This window comes from Synchiropus splendidus, chromosome 11 (genome assembly GCF_027744825.2).
Source record: "Synchiropus splendidus isolate RoL2022-P1 chromosome 11, RoL_Sspl_1.0, whole genome shotgun sequence".
Taxonomy (NCBI): Eukaryota; Metazoa; Chordata; class Actinopteri; order Syngnathiformes; family Callionymidae; genus Synchiropus; species Synchiropus splendidus.
The window spans coordinates 6,093,139-6,112,254 of NC_071344.1; the positions used below are offsets into that span (position 1 = coordinate 6,093,139).

A 19,116-nucleotide genomic window follows, 5' to 3' on the forward strand; every position below is an offset into this window, starting at 1 on the left:
AGGGGTGCCTGGGGTCACATGTTGGGAACGGAAATATGTGTTTGTGTGCGAGGCTAAGTGACTGATGACTGACAGTTGGCATACCTGTAAACACAGCCACGGACTGACAGGTAGACAGACGGACACTTCAGCACCATTGAAGCGAGGTCATCTGATCTGGTTTTCTTGAAGGGCCGTTGACCCCTCGAGTGAATGGTTCAAGCTTGCCCCAAGAACGCACTGAAGCCTCAACCCCCCACCTCACTTGTTTCGCTTTAAACCACCTTAAATGTTCTCTTAAAGCACTCCTTTACTTATCACACACAATTTCACAGCAATATTACGGAATTAGAATTTTTTAAACAAATGCACTGTGTCAAACTCATGACCCGAGGACCACATTCGGCCGACGAAGTAATTGTATGTGGCCAGTGAGAGTTTTGAATAGGACAAGGAGTCAGTAAAGGTGGAGTAAGACCCAGATTACCTCTAAAGTATTTTGATATTGGAACCAACCAAGTGAACAAACATGTGTTTTGATGCCCCATGCTACATGCTAGGCTAGTCCAACAACTGAAAGGCTGGTTGTATCGCATGATGGTGTTTGACACCCCAGTCTTGGATAATAAACCTGTAATAAACCGACTTCTTATCAAGAATTGACAAAGCCTGGCAATGTTTGACTCACTTGCTGGCACGCCAAAGTCATAGGGAAATTAATATGGCAGGATGTTGCTAACCTTGAGAAGAGATGAGACTGGTGAAATAGTTGCGAAACATATTCCTCTCTCCTCGCATCCTGCCACGAATGACATCAAAACCCAAGAAACTCAATTTTTGCCTTTGATGTCAGAAAAAAATCCAACAAAGATGGTATAAAAGCCGTAGATTTTTAATGTTCTGATCAAAGGAGTGGAGCCTCCTGACACACAACAGCAGTTTTGAATGTCAGGAGAGACTCCTTGTTCTCTGGAATCAACCCAAAGAAACCAATGAACTAAATCCTTTAATACAGACATGTAATATTTTATGAACATACAAAGCTACTTCCCTGAGACATGGGCAAAATTCCACATCCATTATTTGTGGCTGTTTGCTAACAAGCTCCTTCGCCACTCATTTTGCAGCTGCCATACTGTACTGCAACCATAGAAGCACTGGGGCGAAGTGGTTTAAATCCAATTTGTGTTTTTGATTTCACTTGGTTTGTTTCAGAAAATTCACTTTGGCCTGCTGTGGAAGAAAAACAATCCAGTGTTTTCACTGACGTGTAAAATTACATTGAAATATCTCAGCGTTTCAGTGATTTATTCTGTCTCCAAAAGTGACCCGAAAATGAGGCGCTGCAGATGTGTGTCTTTATGAAAAAGTGAAACTATGTTTGCGGTGTTTTTAAGACCAGATTGCTTTTCGCGTTTCTATTCAACATTCCTCTTGCTCTCGTTACACGGGCCGCACCGTAACTCATGATACTCTTTCCACACCGCCTCAAATTGGGAATAGTGTTGAGGTGCTGATGGAGGTGAGACCCCAGGGGGAAAGGGAGAAGGGTCTTAGGCGGGTGTGTGTGTGTGGTGTAAAGAATACACGAGATGGGGGTTAGCGCTTCTGGCATCCTGTTTTGGATGCACTAAAAGGGACTTGTTTGGAGTTTAAAGCTCACCTCGGGAGAGATTATGAGACCCCGGTTTTTCTAAAAGGTCAAGAGGTTGTGGATTTATGGGTCGGGGTTATTACAAGACACCAGAAAGCAGTCGGACAACACTGAAACGCTGCTTTGACTTCTCCTCATTTTGGTTATCAGATCTCTAAATCCAGTTGTATTAATATCTGAAACAGATATACCTCTGAAAAACACAGGATGGAAATAGAATCAAACTGGCAACAACAGCTGCCTCGGCGCTTCCATTTGCATCGAGCTAAATATACACAACAATCATTCCAAGACACCACAAGGGTTTTGAATTTCCACTTGATTCTTTGCTTTTGCTTTCAAGCCTCGGCAGAGTTTCGTCTAAAAGCAAAGCATTCCAGCGAGCGGCCGCCCGGTGGAGGGTCTTCGCTGTCATGTCTTCTTTAAGCCTTAAATGAAATCACCAACCATAACAAGCAGCGCTCTGTTCCTGCTTGGACTGGATCCTGATAGAACGTACATTTGCTCAAAAAACAGACAAGGCAAGAGGGTGGCCCTTTTTTGACTTGTCACGTCCGGGACACGACTCGGGGGAGAACATGAAAGGCTGAGTTTAGAGGCTCTCGTATTAATAACGGTGGTCAAAGCACAGCGGTGAAACAAGGCAAGGACACAGCATTAAATGTTAGAGGTTGACCCCACTTTACTGAGGTCTCGCCTCGATGGGGAGGAGGACGCAAAAGAACACAGAAAAGAGGCTGTAAAACGGGAAAACAGGAGGTGAGACACCCATCAGCAGAAGAATGTGGAAGGGATAAACATGAAGGTAGATTTTCTGAAATGAGCGGCAAACAGCTAAATTGTTGAAAAGTGGGACAAAAGAGGAAAGTGAGGGGTTGAGAGGAATGTGCGAGGGAGGAGAAGGAGGTCAGCTCAGGAAGGCTTCCAGCTGGGCTCCCTCCGCTCTGATCTTATCTGGCCAGTGTGCATGAGATGCACCACCACTCTTACCCCACTTGGGTCCACTTCAGGAGCCCGACATGGGCTCACATGTATCGATCGCTCCACGACAAGGATACACATCTGCGTGCTTGAGCTTCACTTAACCTGGTCTTCTCCAACGAGCAGAGGAAACGGAGACAGATGCTGTGAAGAAATGTCCGGGTTCAACTGTTCAAATGTCATTAGAGTACAATACAAGTGGCAGATCAAGGAGAGGACGGATTGAAACATCTGCCGCGAATAAATCAAAATGGCCGCCTGCTGCCAGGAAAGTTGAAGTCGGCGTTTTTTAATGGTTACGATTTTCATGGCGGAGGAATTACAGAAGATGTCTCACGATAACAACACCGTAATGCCACCCGTCGAGACGCGTGTGAAGCAGCTAACATGTGTTTAGCATGTGATAGTCGACTGGTCACTGACTAGCTTAACCAACAGTGGACGAGTCGGCAAACACACAAACAAGAGTGTAGCGCTCGCATGCGCAGAAGGGACAGCAATGTCTATGACTCATTTAGTCTTCATGAATTTATTGCTCTCTAGATCTGAAACCTGTTGGATGGAAAGTCGAATTTTACAATTTATTTGATGGTTGAACTTGTGTTTGTGAATGTTTTTGTGGTATGCTGATATTAGATTTGAAGATTTTTTTTTTAAATTAATTGTTGTTTATCACTATGTATTCATGTTTACTGAAAGCATATTTAACTGAGTAATAATAATAATAACAATAGTATAAAAAAGTAATAAAAGTATTTTTGTTATTATTATTATTATTAACAGAACAATAATATTCTTTAAAAAAACATTGAACTGAAAAACGAATGAAGCTTAAAGAAATGTTTCTTGTTTGGCGATGTCACTTCACCACAGTCCATGTGTGGCGCGGCCCCTCAGCCGACTCCTGCAGTGAAAACTCTAAAACTAATTCAAGATTATACGATCGCATTTTTAACGGCCGTTTGGCTCCTTAGAAACTGATCGACTCAAATCCCATAACCAAGAATTCCGGCATCATTAACGATAAAAAACACACGATCAACTTCACTCATGAGGTTTTTTTTAATCGCCTTGTTTGGAATTATATTGGCTTGCGGGCGGAAAAGTAGAATCTGAAAATTCAGTGAAGCCTTCTGCGAGGATGGTGGGAGCAGGAATCTCAACAACATGTTTTATGACCAGGACTATATTTTTCTGGTCCACTGGGTTTGTCATATAACGGACGACTGAATCAGACGCAGTTGTTATTTTATTCTTTTAAGGATTTAATTGGACCTTGTTTATGTGTTCGCCAAGAAAGAGTCGAACTTTAACACGAGCTAAAATGTTATCTTAAAATATCAGATTCCTCTTATGGACTTCATAAATATGAGATTGTTCCAAAACAATCCAAAACAAAAGCATTTCACAATAGTTTGACCCTCCAAAAAATACAACGAGGCCCAGATGATTCAGCAGAAACACTTAGACTATATAAACAGTACCTGCTATGACTCGGTCTATTTTTGTCTCTAGTTTGTTATAAGTAATAATTGTGAGCTGAAATTTCAGGAGTGTGTTCGGGGACCTGCACATAAAAACACATGGTGATTCATCATGAGAGCGTGGAGGTAGTGTATTGTTGCAGTCAGTCCTTCAGCTGAGATGCTCTTTAGCAAGTTCAGAATGTAGGTTCAAACAATATGCTAATAAATCTAAGTATATTCAATGTACAAAATAAAAGTGTACTACGACTGCATGGTCATCAGACATGTTGAGCTAGCACGCCATTCTGCGACTAATATTGTGCTAACCATATTTTTGTCTACTCACATTACTACAATCTAATGAATCTGTGGTGACAAACTTATTGTTCATGCAACATTGTTTTACCGTCTCTGCCTCTGGAATACAGCTAAGCTAACATCACGAGTGGTTGAGTGGGGACAGTTCAGCGTCGCCCAGGTTTGTTTGTCATGAGTCGACACAAATCTTTGATCACGTTGCTTCCATGTTTCCAGGGTGTCACCGATATAATATACAAGTAACATCCGACTTACAACCTGCTCGACTTACGTCCACCCGCACTTACGACCACGGCCAGCAGGTGCTTATTTTTTAGAATTCAATGTCTGGCACCGCAGCCTGTAGCAGCCCGGAAACGTGTACGACAGTTACGGCAGCACAGTATCCCAGCATCTCACTCTCTCACAGCCATCTACCGCTACAGTAGCACCTATAACCCTCGCGTCAGCCGTTTTGAATGGCATTCGACTTACGTCCAATCTGACTTACGACTGGCTGGTTGGATCCAATCCCTGTCATAGGTTGGATGTTACTTGTACAGGCCAGTCCTGTAGGTGGAGCTGTAACTCTCTGTTTCTTCATTCAACCAACAAAGAAGAAGACACTTTGGAGCATGAACGCTGAAGCACATTGTTGTGTTCGTGGCTGTGTACGACGGCGAGTGCTCCAAGCCACGAGTCACCTTCGGCGAGGTTGATCCAACACATTGCAAGAGTCTCAGAATTTGACAATGGACGCGTGAATTAACAGGGAAATTTAATTAAAAACATCTGAAGCTCGGGCTCTGTTAGCGCCTGTTGGAATACAGCAACCACACCAAGTAGCCTCTCGCCAGCATTGGCTACATTCACACCTTGTTGTTGAAAGTGAATGAATGAATTTGGTATTCAAAGAAGGGGACAGGAAAGACAGAAAAAAAGCATGTGAAAACATCGGGTCTGATAGATCGTCCACATGTTTGACCCAGATATTTCCCAGTAACGTGAGCTGACTGGACATCTGTGATCGACTCTCCTGAGCAAACACACTTAGGGCTCATTTCATTGAGAGTCGGAGTGGCGCTGCTTCAACGATATCTGGATAAACAGAGGTTTATAATGGAGGCAGTGAACAGAGATCAGCTGGTAAACCTGGTGAATACAGAACAGGCCCACACACATGCACGCAGCTCTACAGAGAGAAGCGTGGCGCTGCCTCCGCTGCAGACGTTTGGCGGCCTCAGCAGCGGCTCAGATGATTTAATGGCGGCAGGTCGGGGGGTGTGTGTCCACCACTGTGATCTCATTAACACCCATTTATCAGCCTCGATCACAGTCTTCGTCCGCTCACTCGGGGCCACGCACAGCCAGAGAGCCTCCGTAGAACTGTCGGCGGACAGAGTGGCGTTATTTCTATTACACTCGGATCCCAGCAGAAGGGCCGAGTCAAGTGCCAGACTGCTGCGCGCACACTCAAGCCGATATTCTAGCTGCGGCCCCTGTGGTTTCACGTCGAGCCGAAGCTGTGCTGCGTACGACAAAAGAATGATTTTCCAATTGTAATTCTTGCGGTTCCAAACATGCAGACGCTGTTTCTTAACTGATGGTTGTTTTTACAGGATCAAAATACAACAAGGACTGAGCCCTGTGAGAGGGATTTTGTTTCCACCCCCACAGCAGCGAGGAGCTTTGGGTCGGAACCTGGCTCATGCTAGAAGCTGAATTCATGTCCTTTCACAGGCTGATGTTATTTAACAGAGTGGTGCATCCCAGGCTTTTATCAAGGAGACAGTCCTCACTATCCTCCTTACTATCCTTGTGCTTTTGAGCAGCTTTGTTACAGCCACTGTTTCTTCACGTTCAAGGCCCGAATCAGCAGCGATCTTCCATGTTCTGCCTCAGACTTCAACCAATGGAAGGAAAGATTTGCTCTTGTTGAGCAAATGTTGCCTCGTATCTCAAGAACATGGCGGCAGCAAAGTGACCGCCAGGAAAGGGTTCACTAAAGCTTGCTGGCAGCCACTAGGATCGACTTCCATTTCATTCTTGTTCAAGCGTTTTCCCTCGCTGCGTACGCCCCCTTAAAATCTGAGCTCTGATTGGTTGATGCGCCACAACCTGTTGCCGGAGTTCACAGTTTCAACTACGGCATTTGGGATGAACATGCCTTTACAACACAGAAAGGTTGAGATAAGCAGAAGGAACTGATCGAAAGATGAAAAATGAGTTCCTATTTAAATGGTCTTTGTCACGAGATTTCAGCGGCGAGTCTTGGACGAGGCCTAGACCGCGAGTCTCTGGTCAACCCGATAATCACATTTCAATCGATCACGTTTTCAGTCCCACGTCATAATATTTACCTCCGCGACTCGGGTTCATAAACTCGCCCCCCCCCAGTAGCTTAACCTAGGCCATGAAAACAACTAGCTTGGCACATGCGTGAGCGAGGACCCAACACGTCCCTCTGTGTCTCTTCATTGTCTGTTTACAACATGTGTGATAGCTCCCCCCCACACTCACTCCTGGCTGAACTTTGCTTCATGTATACACACTAAGAGCAGGTCTGACCCGCTGTGAAGGTAGCAGCCGCGCCGCTCCGACCAGACCTCAAACCTTAAACACACACACTCTCCACTTCATCAGGAGAGACGGCCATGTGGTGCGGAGAAGCAGAGCCAAAAAAAAAAACAGAGTCGGGATGCTACACCAGCTATGCTCCTCTCAGGAGAGGGGTGATGAGTAGTTGACCATCCTCAGCTCAAGTTTAAGAGGTCCTGGTCTCACTTCTGTGGCAGAATAATGTGGACCAGTGGGTCAGAGATGCAGCTTTATGGGCTCACTTCTCGTTTCCAAGAGGTGCAGCCACTTCAAGCAGGAGCCTGCTCGGGTTAGCAAGAACATCTGGAACAGAACATCAGGCACGGCCCAAGACCACCTCACCAGGACAACACTGGATGCCCTCTGTTTGGGAAAGTGAAGAAGCAAACGGCACCCTCTCGAGGAAACGCACTGGAAGAGTCACATGACTTGGATCGCCACCTGCTACTTCATAGAAGTGAATGCAACAAGTGCCGACACGTTTGTTTCAAGTCCTCTCAGCGTAAGCTGAAGATTCAATTCTAGATGAACATGAATATCAAACGTGAATACAAGTTTCATATTCAAGTATTCAAGTGAGCATCACGTCTTGCCCAATAGTCAGATTCCTTGTGTGAAAATAAGTGACAACTTGTAGCGATGAGAAAATGAAAGCGACACAGTTACATCAACAGACAGCGACCTCTATGGTGCAACGCCAACACGTTTACTGTCTGAATGATGCGGCGGTAGGAAATTGAGATGCTGTCCTGGCTTGGTGTTTGTGACCAGCCTGCACAGATTCATCCACAAAAGAAAAATAAAGTAACACACAATGGGGCTAACAGTCTTGAGAGGCCTATTCTGAGACCCAGGGCCTCAGATTTAAAGGAGGAATTCCTGATTCCAGCAAGTGGACAAACAGTCTCTTTAAAGCAGAATAAAACTAAATCACTAAATAAGTCTCTACATTTTACATAAAAAAGGTCGTGTTTCCTCCAGAGCATCTGGCTTCTCTTTATGTGCAGCATTCTGCTTTTTATATCCTGGCGCCGATAAAAGAAGCTGTGCTCAGCATGAGCAAAGGTGTCACCGTAAGTCGTTCAAGGTGCCAGACATGATGACACCGAGCTTTCTATGAGACGCCATGACTCCACGTTGCCTCCTGCTGCTGCAGTGATCTGCAACCCCGGGTCTGGGCCTGAGACACCTGGCTGCATTTTGATCTGGCTGCACTTTCTCCACTTGTTTGGAATGACTTTTTCCCCAGCAGCTTAATTTAATAAGCCACCTGAGTCTGGAGCCACGGGACTCTGACGGGGCTTCATTCAGGAGGAATGTCAAGTGCAGTGGCTGGAAGTGATGCACTAAAACACTGCAGCCTGGAGAAGTGAAACAAGCTGTGTTTAAACAGTCAGTTAGCGGGGGGAGCATCACACACACACACTCACACACACACACTGACGGACTGACACAGGATGGTTTTATAGAGTACCACACGGACTGGATCGCACCTGTCGCCATCGTCTGCCAGATCATGATTTGAATTAGCGGAGACCCATTTAGTCTCCATTATAACAAAGATATTTTTGTTTTCAGTTCAGTTTTCACTGAATATTTTTGTGCATTCCACAATATCCAGGCAAATATTGAAGTGTGACGGATTAATTTGATCTTAAAACACAAGTGAGATCACAAAAATAATAATTTATTTTCCAGTTCAGAGGGAACAAGGACCTGAAAATAGGATGGGGAAAGCTGCTTTATTCGTGCAGGAGGGTGGTTATTGGGTCCTATGTGGCTCACAGATTCCTCCTGTGGTGGTGTTATACGGGTAGCTGCGAGCGTCCTGACAGATTTATTCTGGTCTTTAAACAAATGCTGCCCGGTGAGATCCCTGAAGCGGGGCTCAAATCACCGCCACCTTCCTCCCCTCCAGGCGGCAGAGCGCAGCGCTGCCCTCTGCCTCCTAAGCTCCTGACACTCCACCATTAGATTTAAAAGCTCGCCATAAAAGAGGTCTCTCCACATCAACCGATGGCTTCACGTGTGACGCTCTAAATCTCCGTGGATCCCCAGCATGAGCAGGAGCTCCCAGTTCCATAGGCACACACCAAGACAGGCCTGCGCTCCCATTGGTGTGTTACGGAGGTCCTGTCTGATGGAAATGGATCTGAGCACACAGCTGGGGTCCTCACCTCCTGCCTACAGACAAACACACACAGCCACTGCTGGGACCAGAACAATGAGTCTGAGAAGGAACGAGAGAGCTGACTTTTGTTTTGCTTTTCAACCACGGTGCAGCAGGAACAGTGTCAGAGTGCAGAGACACCTGAACTAGTTTTAACGGTAGACGACCGACTTGGCATTATTTCTAATAAAATCCAGCCGATTGTGCCTCCGGCTCTCCTTTAAGATGAACATAATAATAATATAAAAAAAGGCCCGGGCAGTTTTACAAGAATTTCCCCTGTAATTTCAGGCCTTGACAGCGTCTCGGTGAGTGACTGGCGGCTAAGTAATAATATTAATTGGTGTCTCCGCGCGGCATTAGGTTTGGAGCCGGGCCCAAACGTGGGCAGGCTCAGCGCCCGCTAACTGGATCAGACTTGTTAAAAAGCTTTTTAAAGCCAATTGTGTCGATGACAATATGCTTTCCGCGTACATGCAGATCACACGTGGCTCTTATTATTCCGCCACTATGAAGGTGTGTATGCATTAAATGTGTGCGGCTGGGAGTTAACAGCAAACACCTGACGCTTGAAGACACGGTGGTGAAAAAAATGTCTTAATGGAGAGCAACGTTGTCATGAAAAGAAGGGATTTTATTCACATTAGAAAACTGTAACTGTGAAAATGTATTTTGGCAAAGTTGAATGCAAATTTTATAATGGAAAAAATATATATATAATTGGGGAAAATATTGCTTTTGTTAGTTAATATTTCATACACAGTTTAAAGATGATTTGTGAAAATAAATGCAAAAAAGTATTACTTTTAGTAAGGAAAAAAATCCAAATAAAGAAACTATTATTATTATTCAACCCAAATGAATAATAATTTTGCAAGTTTTTAAATAAATATGAATGACTGTGAGGTATAGGATAGTCAGGAAAATACATGAAAAATAATAATAATAAACTAAAGTCAAATATTAAGGCGAGACAACAAGATTCAAAGCAATAAAATCGATCATGTGACCTCATGAGGGCTGGACCACGGCCTGCACAGGAGCATCTTTACTTTCAAAGTTGGTGCAAATGTGACGCCCCCTACTGGGCTACTGCCCTGTGCCTGCTGACAGGTGAAGCCCCCGATGTGCAGAACATAGTTCTGGTGTCAGAGATGCCACTCATGCGCCGGAGGTGGTGTGTCTCACACACACACACACAAGCAGAAATGCCTTGGCCTCAGATCCTAGAGATGAGACTCGGGTTTCCGCGGGTGAGAGTCGGTGTTAAGGGGAGCGGGGTGAGGGGGGGGGTGTCTCTTCTTACAGTGTCGTGTTGAGAGAAGTGCCTGTCGGACCCTCAGAAGACCCCGCTGCATGATATACACCAGCAGAGCCCAGCACATGGGCCCTGGGTTTCACATATGTGTGACGAAGACAAACTGCAGATCTTCTTCTGAATCTCAGAACAGCAACCAAAGCTCCACAGAACAAGGCTCGTCCCGAACACTGGTGTTGCATCACAGGCACAACGAGCCCAGTTCTCCCCCAAACACAATGCTTCAAGGCCACAATCTACTCCAGCGAAGCTAAAATAGACAGCAGTCGGAGGATTGTATTTCTCCAGCTTAACCACTAGATTACAGAGCGGTTGAGGAACATTGACAGGAAAATGGAGCCTGATACAACAATGTGATCTGATGAAGTCATCTCAGCGCAGAATCTTCTCGCACTAATATTGTGGCTTTGCATCCACAAGACCAAGCCATGACAAGTCAGGTGGAGCCAACAAGCGTCTTAGCGGAGCAGCCTTCAGAATAGAGGAGGGGAGCGTGTTGACAGTCGGCCACAAATTCCACTAGTGAACGGTTTCACCTGTTCCTGTTGATGTAGGACTTTTAACACGTCCGCAGACAGAGACGTGAGGGAGGGGAGGAAAAACAGCAGCCCGAGGGCGGAGGAACTGTCACCCTTCATCTCGCGATACCACACGTATCCTGATACAGGAGTGGCGACGCCATACATGGCGATATATATTGACACTGCAAGGTCATTTTCAGGGGGAAAATCAGATCATGCAGTACACTATTATGTGCATTTATTCTCATGACGTCAGTCCAGTTCAGTTACATTCCGAAGAGAGGAATGAATTGCTCCCATAATCGACAAAATATAGTGCACAAAAAGACATTAGCGCCAAACACATCACAAATTCAGCAGCATATCCAAGTATTAAATATTGATCTTGCTGACTTAAATATTATGACAATATCACACAATCGGTTATTGTGATATTCAAGCAAAAATATCAATTCAGCATTGTGCAATTGAGGATTGCGACGTTTGATCGTGCCGATGTTGACTTACAGCCCTGCTAACAATCCTTTTGAGTTCCATTCCAGCGTAGTATTTGATCCTCCCACGCATGTCAAAATGCAGGGAGTCATCAATATTTCCATGACTTTCAGCCATGCTATGAAAAGTTCGACGGTGGTCGCATGACTTTCTTGTTTGGTGGTGGCTCTCGCCTGAATGTGTTCTATTCTAATACGATATCGGACTAATAACCACCACACCACAAGACTGAAGCTACGGTGGACACACATCATCAGGCTGCTACTGTCCCCCACATGATGCTGTCAACAGTTTCACTCCACTCATGAACGACACCATGACAAACACAGTGCATGATGGCATAATTCTGCTGACTCAGCACGGTTGAGATAAGACAGGTCAGGAGGTATCAAATAAAATGTCAGGAGCAGAGACGAAGAGAAGTAAGGTGATTTTCTGATGAAAACTCCTGTGAAACAGCTCCGTCATTTTGTGAGGATGCCACAGTATTTGAAGGTTCCATGAATGAGCCGCTCAGGTTTCAACTGACATGAAAAGATGTTGAGCACCTGACAGGCCTTTCTCAAGGGCAGCTCCAGAGACGAAAGGGAGGTCGTCACAGAGCGGTGGCGCTCACGCTCCTGCTCCTATCTGGCAGCAGCTGCAGCACAGATGATGATGATGGAAGCGTCCCTGGGACTGAATGAGCGAGCGCGCCGTGATTCTCTGGCGCTGCCGCTGAAACCCGATGAGGATCACGCACTGTCCTCCGCCCCGGGAAACTATCGCAAGCTCTGTAACCGACACCACCGCGGGCCGAGCGCGGCTCCATCCACTGGAGCCAGCATCTCCCGACACACCGACACACACACACACACACACACACATACCTGGAGGACAGGAGCACTCCGGACCAACATCCCGGCTCGTCCGCAGTCTCGGCATCAGCTGCGCCACAGTCTGCAGACACAGAAACATCACTGGAGGTTTTTGACGCGACTCCCGTGTCAGATATGAGTGCGCGTGTCACCCCGTGAAGAGCTTTAACTGCCAGCTGATGGAGCAGCTGCAGCCCGATGGAGAGGCGTTAAAAGTGGGGCTCCCTCCACCACCGTTATTAGGGTACAGTTACCCCAGATGCCAGGCACGTGCGCATGGCAGCTCCACATGTCGCCAGTTATTGGGCATAAATGTGACTAGACACACGTTTTTCACTGCAGGAATCAAGAGCTGGTACCTCTTCCACGAGTCTCCCCACGGAGCCCCGCAGCTCCGGAATCAGGGCGCCATCCTCGGTGAGAAAAGCAGCGTGAGGCGGCTGGAGGATGGAGACTTTGTCCATCTCCATCTGCAGCCGCTTCTCCAGCTGGAGGGTCCGGAGGCTCATCAGAAGGCAGACGGTGATGGAGCTCAGGGACAGGAGCAGGCACAGGGCGACGGGGGCCCCCGGGATCCAGCGCTGGAGCGCGGACTTGGGCGCGCACTCGCACGCCGCTTTCCCCTGCGCGACACTGCCGGTGCTCATGTTGCAGGCCGGTGGCTCTTTTCAGTCAGGGTGAGTCTCCGCTGAGAGGACGCGTCTTATCACTCCAGGCTTAAATTAGACCGAACCGGGCTCCAGCTGCACCGGAACCAGAGGGCTGAGAACTCCTAACTTGCCGGGCAGAGTATCCTCTTAGTGAACCAAAGTGTTTGGGACGAGCTCCGCGCCACTTGAGTCGACTTCCAAATGTTTGCCTCGGCGAAGTTGCGCCATCAACTGGTTCAGACGCGCCGCCCTGCAGACCACGTGGGAGGCTGCGGGCTGTCAGCGGCGAGACGCACGCGTGATTGGACCGAGCGACTTCAGGGCTGGAAGAGCGTGAATGAACCACGCGCTTACCTGCGACACGCTCATGTTTGGCGGGAAGCGGCCACTCAAATGACTCACATTCACAGCGACTCTAACGCTTGTATTAATTCGGCAGAAGGTGTCGTTAGAATGTGAATTGGCCCTGATCGTCGCATGTCACGTGTCTAAGAGGGCGATGTATTATTTCACCGTACAATGAGCATTTCCTCTCCTTCTAAAGCATCGTTCAGTAACATTGACATTTCTTGGGAGTTTCACTGAGTCCAACGCTCTGACATCCATCCAGCTCCTTACTGCCACCGTGTGGCCACCGCTTTCAATGCAACCAAGAGTCTGCAGGCAATCGAACAGTCAAGTCTTTATTGGGGAAAAACGGACTTCATGAAAACACAGTGGCACGAAAAATAGAAAATTATGTACAACATTCTCAGCCTGATGTCTGAAGCACAATATCTCATGATTTCACCTCACCTAGAAAAAAAAACAAGAGGACACATCCCACACATTAAAAGAATCCAGATGTTTACCGTTACAGTTGGCTGTAACCAATAAATATTTGGGTGAAATCCCTCAAACGTGACCCAGACAAAAAAGGTTTTCAACTTAAAGTGAGAAGAGACAGGCCTGCCAGGGTCACACACAGAACATCAGGGCAGTGGACTGATACAGTCTCATCATCAGCAACTCTCCCAGAGAGTCCTGCAGCAGAAGCTGCACATGAACAATGTCGCACGTCGCCACTCTGGAGGTCTTTCAGCAGGAACTGCTTCGCCGACTGCTGTGGTGGTAGCAGGAGAAGAAGGGGTGATGCAGCGCTTCGTCCAGACGCAGACGCTTGGCCGGGTCGTACTCCATCATCCGCCCGATGAGGTCGAACAGCTGCTGGTGGTCCTGGCCTTTAGACCTCAGATAATTCTGTGGACCAGCAAAACAATTTGATCTGTGGTTCAGAGCGAATCAGTCCAGTTTAAAGAGGACGTACCTTCAGCGGCTTGCAGTGTTTCCTGACGTATCGTCCAGCAGAACTCTGGGGGTCCCAGTCCAGTTTGTTTCTGTGAACGTACCGCTGTTTCCTGTAGGAATACACACATGCTCAGGTCAACACAGAGCCACAAGTCATTGGAAAACATTTGGATCACCGCTTCACAGCTTGACTGACCTCGATTTCTGCAGCAGGTGAGAGGGAATCGGGCCCAAAACTCTCTCCATCATGGCGAGGTGTTCTTTGCTGTCATGAGTCTGAAAGAGAAGGGCAGTGAGAAACAAGCGCAACACTTCCATCGAACCCTTGTGAGTCACAGCACACCTGGAAAAGGGTGGAGCCAAGATAGTACTCGATGAGGATGCACCCGATACTCCAGACATCACAGGCATGATCCCAGCCAAGATCTAAGAGAGTCCAGGATCAAAGGTCATTTCTGACTCAACACCAAACATCCAAGTCAAATGAATGCTGTCTCTCTCCACAAGAGCTGTACCTAGAATGACCTCCGGAGCACGATAGTGACGAGTAGAAACCACTGAGGTGTGGTGTTCATGGTCATACGTGGCGTTTCCAAAGTCAACTATCTTCACATCAGGATTCCTCAAGGTTCGCTCGTCTCGTCTCTGGACAAACAAAGCATCAATATGAAGAGCTGTTATGCACTCTCACTGAGGACCACTCACCTTCTCTGGATTGTACTCCATGTCATATTCTGAGTCGATGAACAGAATATTCTCCGGCTTGAGGTCAGTGTGAGTCAGTTTGTTTTCATGCAGAACTAAAAAGAAGCAGAACAATGAGATGAGAGACCGTTGTGAGGGGTGACCCAGCCTCCACATTTGGACTTGCCACTTACATCGAACTGCCTGGATGATCTGGTAGGCCATGTGTCTGATGTGGTCAGTGGAGAACGGCAGGAAGTTGTTCTCCTTGAGAAAGTCATAGGTGCTGAGGCCAAGCAGCTCGAAGGCAATGCAAACATGGCCGTGATATTCAAACCAGTCGAGCATCTGAACACAAGCACTGGAGGGAAAGGAACAGACCACACAATGAGTCACACCACAGATGAACTTCAACATGAAATATTCCAGGAAGCTCATTCTTGTCGACTTGAAGTGTTAAATTGGTGAAGCACTTGCTCTGACAGACAGTTAAGACGGCACGGCGAGCGGATGGCTACTTACTATCTCCTGCGGCTATCAAAAGACTTCAGCTGCGTCAGCACCTCCACTTCAGACATCGCTGCCTCACGGTAGCGATCAATGTTTTTAATGATCTTCAGAGCCACTCGAGCTTTGTCACTTTAAAGAACAAGAGAAAAAGGCTTTAATATTCCACTATGATTCTGTCAGGAAAACGATGCAGTGCTTGCACACCATACTTACTTAGCATAATCAATACATTCGACGACCTTCCCAAAGGCCCCCTCTCCTAGAGTACTGAGAATTTCATCTACAGAAAATACAAAGGTCAAGTTAGAAGGGCAGCACTGGTGATGTGAAACAATGCCTGAGGCTGCTTCACTGCATTTTCTTCTCTCCAAGTTAACAGGCTAAAAAACACTGGCTTAGAACTTGATAGCTAAATATGTAGCAATGGCAAGCAATTTCTAAACTAAGCTAGTCAATCTACTGGACAAATGTCAGTCTCTAAATAATGTTTGGAAATAAAAACCAAACAGGTGTGAGAGACAATGAGTAAATAAACAACAGAAGAAAAAAAAGTTTATATTCTATACATCTCGCTTTCAGCATGTCTCCACTGTGATAGATGAGGTGACCCTCGTCATCATCCTCAACACTCCTGGATCTTTTTCTGCTCCGGCGCCGATGGCTCCTCGTCTGCACCGGAAGCGCCGTATCCGCCATCACACCAATAACCCATCAGTCAGTCAGCACCAGGCCAGCACAATCCGACATCGTCATTCATTCAACCGGGCCAAGGGGGGAGGTGAAGGGTTGCACAGATCGGCCCGTTCAGTAACATCGCCAGACGCGTGGACGGAGCAGCAAATTCAAATTCAGCCCCAGAGAAATTGGGCGCCAGCCACCACATAGTGTGTGTTACAGAAGAAAAACATGGCAACAAAATGTTCACATGAGAGACTTTCTCACAGCAAAACAGCATCAAACTTGAGTGATCACAAGACTTTCTACATAATCATGTTCTAATATTGCATTACAATTCTATCACCCAGATCATGTTCATAATGTCTTATGCCCCTAAATCCCCATTAACTTCTAAACATTTGACTAATGATTAAATGAGTCAAATATGAAGGAGTTCTCCATACCGAGGGCGACCTGTGGCGAGAGCGGCTTCGGCGGTGCCGTCTATCCCTGTGCCTGCTTCTCCGGCTGCGACCGCTTCTACCACTGCGGCCAGAAGACTTGCTGTAATGGTGCCAATCAAGATCTCGTCCTTTGCAGGGCACTTCTGCCTCATAGGCCATATCAAAGCTGCGGTCCCTGGTACACCTGTTCATGTTGTGGCTCTCCAGAAACAGCCTGCAGTTAGACAAAAAAAAGGAAGTTTCGGTTAATAAGCGACCAATGGTAAAATAGACCAAAAACAGCCACTAAACACAGATTAATCTTAATTTCTATCTACGTGGGTAGACAATAAATGGATGCAATAATTACATGTCATTGGTCTTGTGGTGTTGATGATGTCTTCTGTATTTGTTTTCCCGTTCACTGCTATAAGAATCCCTTCTCTTCCTCTTGCGGTACTCCATTCTCTCTTCCCAACTGTACTCATCCAACCAAACACCTGGAGAACGTGACCGCCTGGATTGACGCATCTGAATAACACAGGACAAAGGTTATGCACAAGCTGTTGATGTATTAAAAAAGGATTAGTAGCTCTTTCTCAGGGTGGAATGTACATGAAAATGATTGACACAGGACGCAAGGGAGCTGAGGAAGATGATGTTGGTGGACAGAATGTATATTGTTCTAGGGAGCTCTACAGCAGGGGTGTCAAACTGATCCACAAAAGAGTCGCAGTGGGTGTGTTTGTTTGCCTACAAGCACATATAGGTTGACCAGGTGTCAGCTGAAACAGACATCACCTGACTGACTATCAACCGAGTTCAGACAACCGCGCGGTTGCATGGAACAAAGGTCAACACCCACTGCGGCCCTTTGAGGACCGGTTTGACACCCCTGCTCAACGGTTTGCTCCAGCTCTGTTTAGTCAGCAGCAGGAGCTGCGATGATTCAGCACTGCATGTTCTCAACATACATTTGTCAAGTTCTTGCTTGAATCTTTGTGGAAATAAAACTAATATTTTTGACTGGCATCACAGTAGAGGAATCTCTCACAGGATTGTTGGAATGTGCTTCAAATCCACTGCAAATTGTGCATTAAACTGTGTTTTACATGTATATTGTGAAAGGGTTTCACGCTTTTTTGTGGTTTTGTGTGTATTGACATGTATTCTGATGCTTTGTGAACGTCTTTAATGTTTGTAGTGTAAGCCTTTAAGGTCTTGCGTGCATGTGCTGCAGCTGTGACGTGTTGAATTTCCCGTGTGTGACAAACAAAAAAGATCTAATGTACTTTGGGGTCGCAATGGTCCCAAACTATCAGTCATATATGGAAGTGTGCTCGCTCACAAAGAAGAGAGGTGACGTCACAGTGCGTCGACGCGCTGTTTGTTTGATTAGCTTTTTAAAAATCTTGAGGAAAAAAACCATCACTCTTTTTAAAAGCCTAGTTTACGTGTTAATCTGATGGCATCAACATATCAAGGCTAAGTTTGCCATAGTAGCCAAAAAGAGCGTGCACAAGCAATTCAAAATACATTCCAATCCTTATAGACCAAATGATGGGGCACTCCTTAAAATGACAACTCGATGTACTGCTTGCACTTCGAAAAGGAATTAAAGCACCAGCGATAAACGGTTGTTATTGTTTGTACGTCTACGTGGAGTCAGGCCAGCAGAGGCCTATTCAAGATGGAGGACGCCCTGTTGTTTTGACGACGACTTGCCGTCAAATACGTTTGGACAATTCTTCACAACTAATTTGACTATTAAGCATTGCAATAATGCAGTACCACTGATATAGTGCAAAAACCCGTAAGTGATTTAAATCGCACATGACACTCTTGAAGTGAGAGAAACTGAGCAAACACCAGCCATGTTGTCCTCACCGACGGCCATATGAAGCTAACAGGCTAAATATTAGCCAAGGTCAGATAACGTGTTTTATTCCACCACATTTTGAACTATTATTACATAAAACACTTGACACATGTTAGCTCTTACCTTGTTGAGGATTTTAGTACGCCAAAGATGATTTACACTTTAATACTGAAAGCGTAAAATACCGACCGAGTCCGACTGCCTTCTTTCAAGATGGCGTGCTTCCCTGGAATGCGAGAGAACGTTCTGAATGACGCAATCGTCCGAACCGTAACGCCCACATTCCCTCCCCCCCCCCCCCCCCCCCGAATTCATTTTAGTTTGCCAAATTCACGGTCTGCCAGGCGCCTATGTCAAGACCTTTCACCTTTCGGACACGTCTTGGTTTCAATCTTGGTATTGATCGTACAGCGATTGTTTTCATTCAAGACACATGACACATTAAGCGTCAGTTAACAAGTTTGCTTTGGGACTGTTATGTGCATGAATGAAAGTCCAAGAAGAAACCACACTGTCTTCTTACCCAAAATGTGCACACTGGTGCAAAAACAAAAAAGACCCTGGTATTTACATGTTTAAACAGATCTGACGGAGTAGAGGAGAAAGTTAGTATAACTATTCCCATCACTACCTAACAGTTTGATCATATGATATGTAATTGTATGAACAT

The 19,116-nt window shown here is 46.2% G+C and overlaps 2 protein-coding genes across 2 annotated transcripts in view; both read right to left on the minus strand.

Annotated features, from left to right (window-relative positions):
- The window catches only part of LOC128767702 (collagen alpha-1(XXIII) chain-like), a 115,220-nt gene extending 102,049 nt beyond the window's left edge, over nucleotides 1-13,171 (minus strand). Inside the window, 2 exon segments of the mRNA XM_053879926.1 lie at nucleotides 12,349-12,418; nucleotides 12,696-13,171. Coding sequence (XP_053735901.1) covers nucleotides 12,349-12,418; nucleotides 12,696-12,983 — 358 coding nt within the window. The 5' untranslated portion in view covers nucleotides 12,984-13,171.
- A 485-nt stretch (nucleotides 13,172-13,656) lies between these two features.
- Nucleotides 13,657-18,719, minus strand: LOC128767699 (dual specificity protein kinase CLK4-like). The gene is given in 14 exon segments (XM_053879923.1): nucleotides 13,657-14,100; nucleotides 14,103-14,225; nucleotides 14,293-14,383; nucleotides 14,470-14,549; nucleotides 14,617-14,699; nucleotides 14,789-14,918; nucleotides 14,979-15,073; nucleotides 15,152-15,318; nucleotides 15,480-15,596; nucleotides 15,681-15,747; nucleotides 16,034-16,136; nucleotides 16,589-16,802; nucleotides 16,938-17,098; nucleotides 18,570-18,719. Coding segments are annotated over 13 exon segments (1,623 nt in total). The 5' UTR covers nucleotides 18,570-18,719; the 3' UTR covers nucleotides 13,657-13,908.
- Between the last annotated feature and the right edge of the window lie 397 nt (nucleotides 18,720-19,116).